At 42.0% G+C, this 3,039-nt stretch overlaps 1 protein-coding gene across 1 annotated transcript; it reads left to right on the top strand.

The window, feature by feature from the left end:
• On the top strand, positions 1-2,026 carry LOC121793772 (protein SMAX1-LIKE 3-like). Its single transcript, XM_042191806.1, has 3 exons — positions 1-642; positions 730-916; positions 1,014-2,026. Exons 1-3 carry the CDS (start codon positions 86-88, stop codon positions 1,926-1,928), a joined length of 1,659 nt encoding a protein of 552 aa, XP_042047740.1. The 5' UTR covers positions 1-85; the 3' UTR covers positions 1,929-2,026.
• Positions 2,027-3,039: the final 1,013 nt, after the last annotated feature.

Genomic DNA, 3,039 nt, shown 5'->3' with positions numbered 1-3,039 from the left:
TCAAAAACACAATATTCTCCTTCTCCCTCTTTCCCCACACACAATAAGATCAACTTGTTATTAAAGATTAATAATAATAAAAAAAATGAGAAGCGGAGGAGGTTACAGCCTTCACCATTCACTAACAGTGGAAGCCACGGCCATCGTGAAGCAAGCGGTGAGCCTGGCAAGGCGGCGCGGCCATGCGCAAGTGAGCCCCATCCACGTTGCGAGCGCCATGCTGGCATCACCGGCCGGCCTGCTGAAGCGGGCATGCCTCCAATCGCATTCCCATCCATTGCAGTGCAAAGCCCTCGAGCTCTGCTTCAACGTGGCCCTCAACCGGCTCCCGACCTCTTCCCCAGCCCCCCTGCTGGGCCCACACTCCAACCTCCCTTCCCTTTCCAACGCCCTTGTGGCGGCCTTCAAGCGGGCCCAGGCCCACCAGCGGCGCGGCTCCATCGAGAGCCAGCAGCAGCAGCAGTCCATCCTAGCCCTCAAAGTGGAGGTGGAGCAGCTCGTCATCTCCATCTTAGACGATCCCAGCGTCAGCAGAGTCATGCGCGAGGCCGGCTTCTCCAGCACTCAGGTCAAGGCCAACATCGACTGCCACAAGGCCCCTCCCCCCGGCTCCCTTCATCCTCTCGATCTCACCCTCCACAGGTTGTTCCACTTCTCAATCATTTTCATTTTTCTACTCTTCTATTGATTAATTTGACTTGCTAGCTAATGTTTTTGTATAATTTCCAGTGGTATGCATGATGAGAAGTGGCAGTTGGGAATGAAGAAGCAGATGGCTTGCTGTTGTGATTGTGCAGAGAGTTTTGAGAAAGAGGCCGAATTAGCTGTGACGAGCGGTTCATCTGCCGCAAGGCTGCCGTCATGGCTGCAACAGTACAAGGATGACATGAAAAAGCAACTCAATTGTAGCAATCAGGTTAGATTTAAACTTTTTTTTCAACTATTATATGCTATGTCATGTAGCTTTCCATTTATTCTAACATATAGTGATACTACTTTAATTTGGTATATAGGAATCTGACAAATTAAAGGATCTTTCTAAGAAGTGGAACACAATATGCAGCAGCTCACTTCACAAGAAGCCACATTTCCTCGAAAAAGTATGGAATCTATCATCCTTGCCATCGTCTCCATCCACATTCAACAACCACACCAAGTCTCAAATTCTTCTCAACTTGGATGACGACGACGCCAAAGTTTCCAAACCGGAACTCCTATCAAACCCTAATTCGAGCCCCAATTCAGCTTCCTCGAGCGAAGCAAGCCAAGATATGATGAAGCTCCCTCACGGATTCAACGAGCTTAATTCGGAAAATCTGAGGATTCTGACAGCTGCATTGGAGGAGAAAGTCCAATGGCAGAAGCACATCGCTCCGGATATCGCAACCGCAATCCTCCGATGCCGGTCCAGGAGGAGGAGAGATAGCTGGTTGGCATTCCTAGGCGGTGACGATAACGGCAAGGAGTTGATGGCCAAGGAGGTCGCTAAGGTCGTGTTCGGATCTGAACACGACTTCGTCGCCATCGGCCTCAGCCGGTGGAGAGATAATTCTACAGAGGAGGTGGCGAGCGGCAGCAAGAGGGCGAGAGATGAGCGTGGAGGAGCCGTTTACGATAGATTTGCTGAAGCGGTTCGAGATAATCCGAGGCGATTGTTCTACGTCGAAGATGTTGATCAGATGGACTACGACGGTGTGAAAAGGTTCGAGAGAGCGATGAGAAACGGCGGCGTTTCGATCGGGGATGAGTGTTTCCCGCTCAAAGATGGCATTGTGGTGTTCAGCTATTGTGCGGTTGATAATGGAGAAAGTGAAGAAGAGGAGCATTGTGTATCGTTGGATTTGAACGTTGCGACGGAAGAGGGGAGTGGGATTAGGATTCTGGATTCAGTTGACATGCAAGTGATTTTTGGAATCCAAGTATTGTAAATTAGATACTAGTACTATTAGGGTTTGTCGATCTTTGACATATAAGTTTAAATGTAATGTTGTAATTAAACTATAATGTTACTCTTTAGTTCTTAATTTGCACATATGTTATATGTATAAAAAACGATCAATTATGAAATAAATTCGTGTTATGCATATTACGTTAACTATGAGGTGTGATCTGTTGCTAACTCATGAATGTAGTGTATTAAAAATGTTAACACGATGACATTGAAATGACAACATAAACTTAGTTGAGGAGTATATTAATACACTGTGTTGACATTGATATTTAAAATGTCAACATAGTATATTAAAATCTCAACACAAATTTGTGTTGACGAGTTAGTAATTTAGCAATTTAAGAACCTATGTTATTATAATATTGTGTGCTTAATTAGTGACTTTGTTACTTACTATGATTATGTGACTTTCATAACAAGTTAATAATTATACACTCGTCATAAAATGTCATAATTTTATTGAGTTATGATCCCTTATTTTGTAGTCACAAATCTTCAAATATCTTGTCTCATTGTTGGAATACTTTGCTGTGGTTTGAGAATCCAAACAAAGCTTTCAATTATTAACTGAATATTAAACTAGTGGATTACCTAGAATAATATACTACTGTGAAAATAGTGGTAAAAGTATTTATCGAAAGCTCGGTTTAATTCACAAGTAAAATTTCAAGTTAAAACGCGCCATAATTTGTGAAAGGCCAGGGAACGTAATGCAGCAAATAAAAAGTAATGACTTCTTCTTTTATGTAAAAAAATAAAGAAAAAAGAAGAAAAATAAAGTTGCCGTTTAATTAATCGCTTTCCTTGGATAGGGAAAACTTGAATTTTTCTTTAGAAAAATTAATGAGATAGTGGATGAGACACTTAAAACTGATACTGATATTGAAATAAGAGCTAGTATATATTCGATGTTTGAGTCACAAAAAAATCAAAGAGGATCTTTAATTACTTTGGAGTCAACAAAATTAAAGAAGACAATGAACCCTAAACTTCGATTCTAGAACCAACAAAAGAGATGTTAATCAGTTCAAATGATGAACATCATCATACTTTATCGCAAAGATTAACACACTAAAAGCGTGGGTGGG

Source organism: Salvia splendens, chromosome 3 (assembly GCF_004379255.2).
Source record: "Salvia splendens isolate huo1 chromosome 3, SspV2, whole genome shotgun sequence".
Taxonomy (NCBI): Eukaryota; Viridiplantae; Streptophyta; class Magnoliopsida; order Lamiales; family Lamiaceae; genus Salvia; species Salvia splendens.
The sequence above is the reverse complement of the archived record's forward strand: the minus strand, read 5'-3'. Positions and strand labels throughout refer to the sequence as shown.

Coding starts and splice junctions, on each gene's coding strand:
- LOC121793772 (XM_042191806.1), top strand. CDS start 86: ATGAGAAGCGGAGGAGGTTACAGCCTTCACCATTCACTAACAGTGGAA. Junction 643..729: donor CTCGATCTCACCCTCCACAG/GTTGTTCCACTT, acceptor TATAATTTCCAG/TGGTATGCATGATGAGAAGT. Junction 917..1,013: donor AACTCAATTGTAGCAATCAG/GTTAGATTTAAA, acceptor TTTGGTATATAG/GAATCTGACAAATTAAAGGA.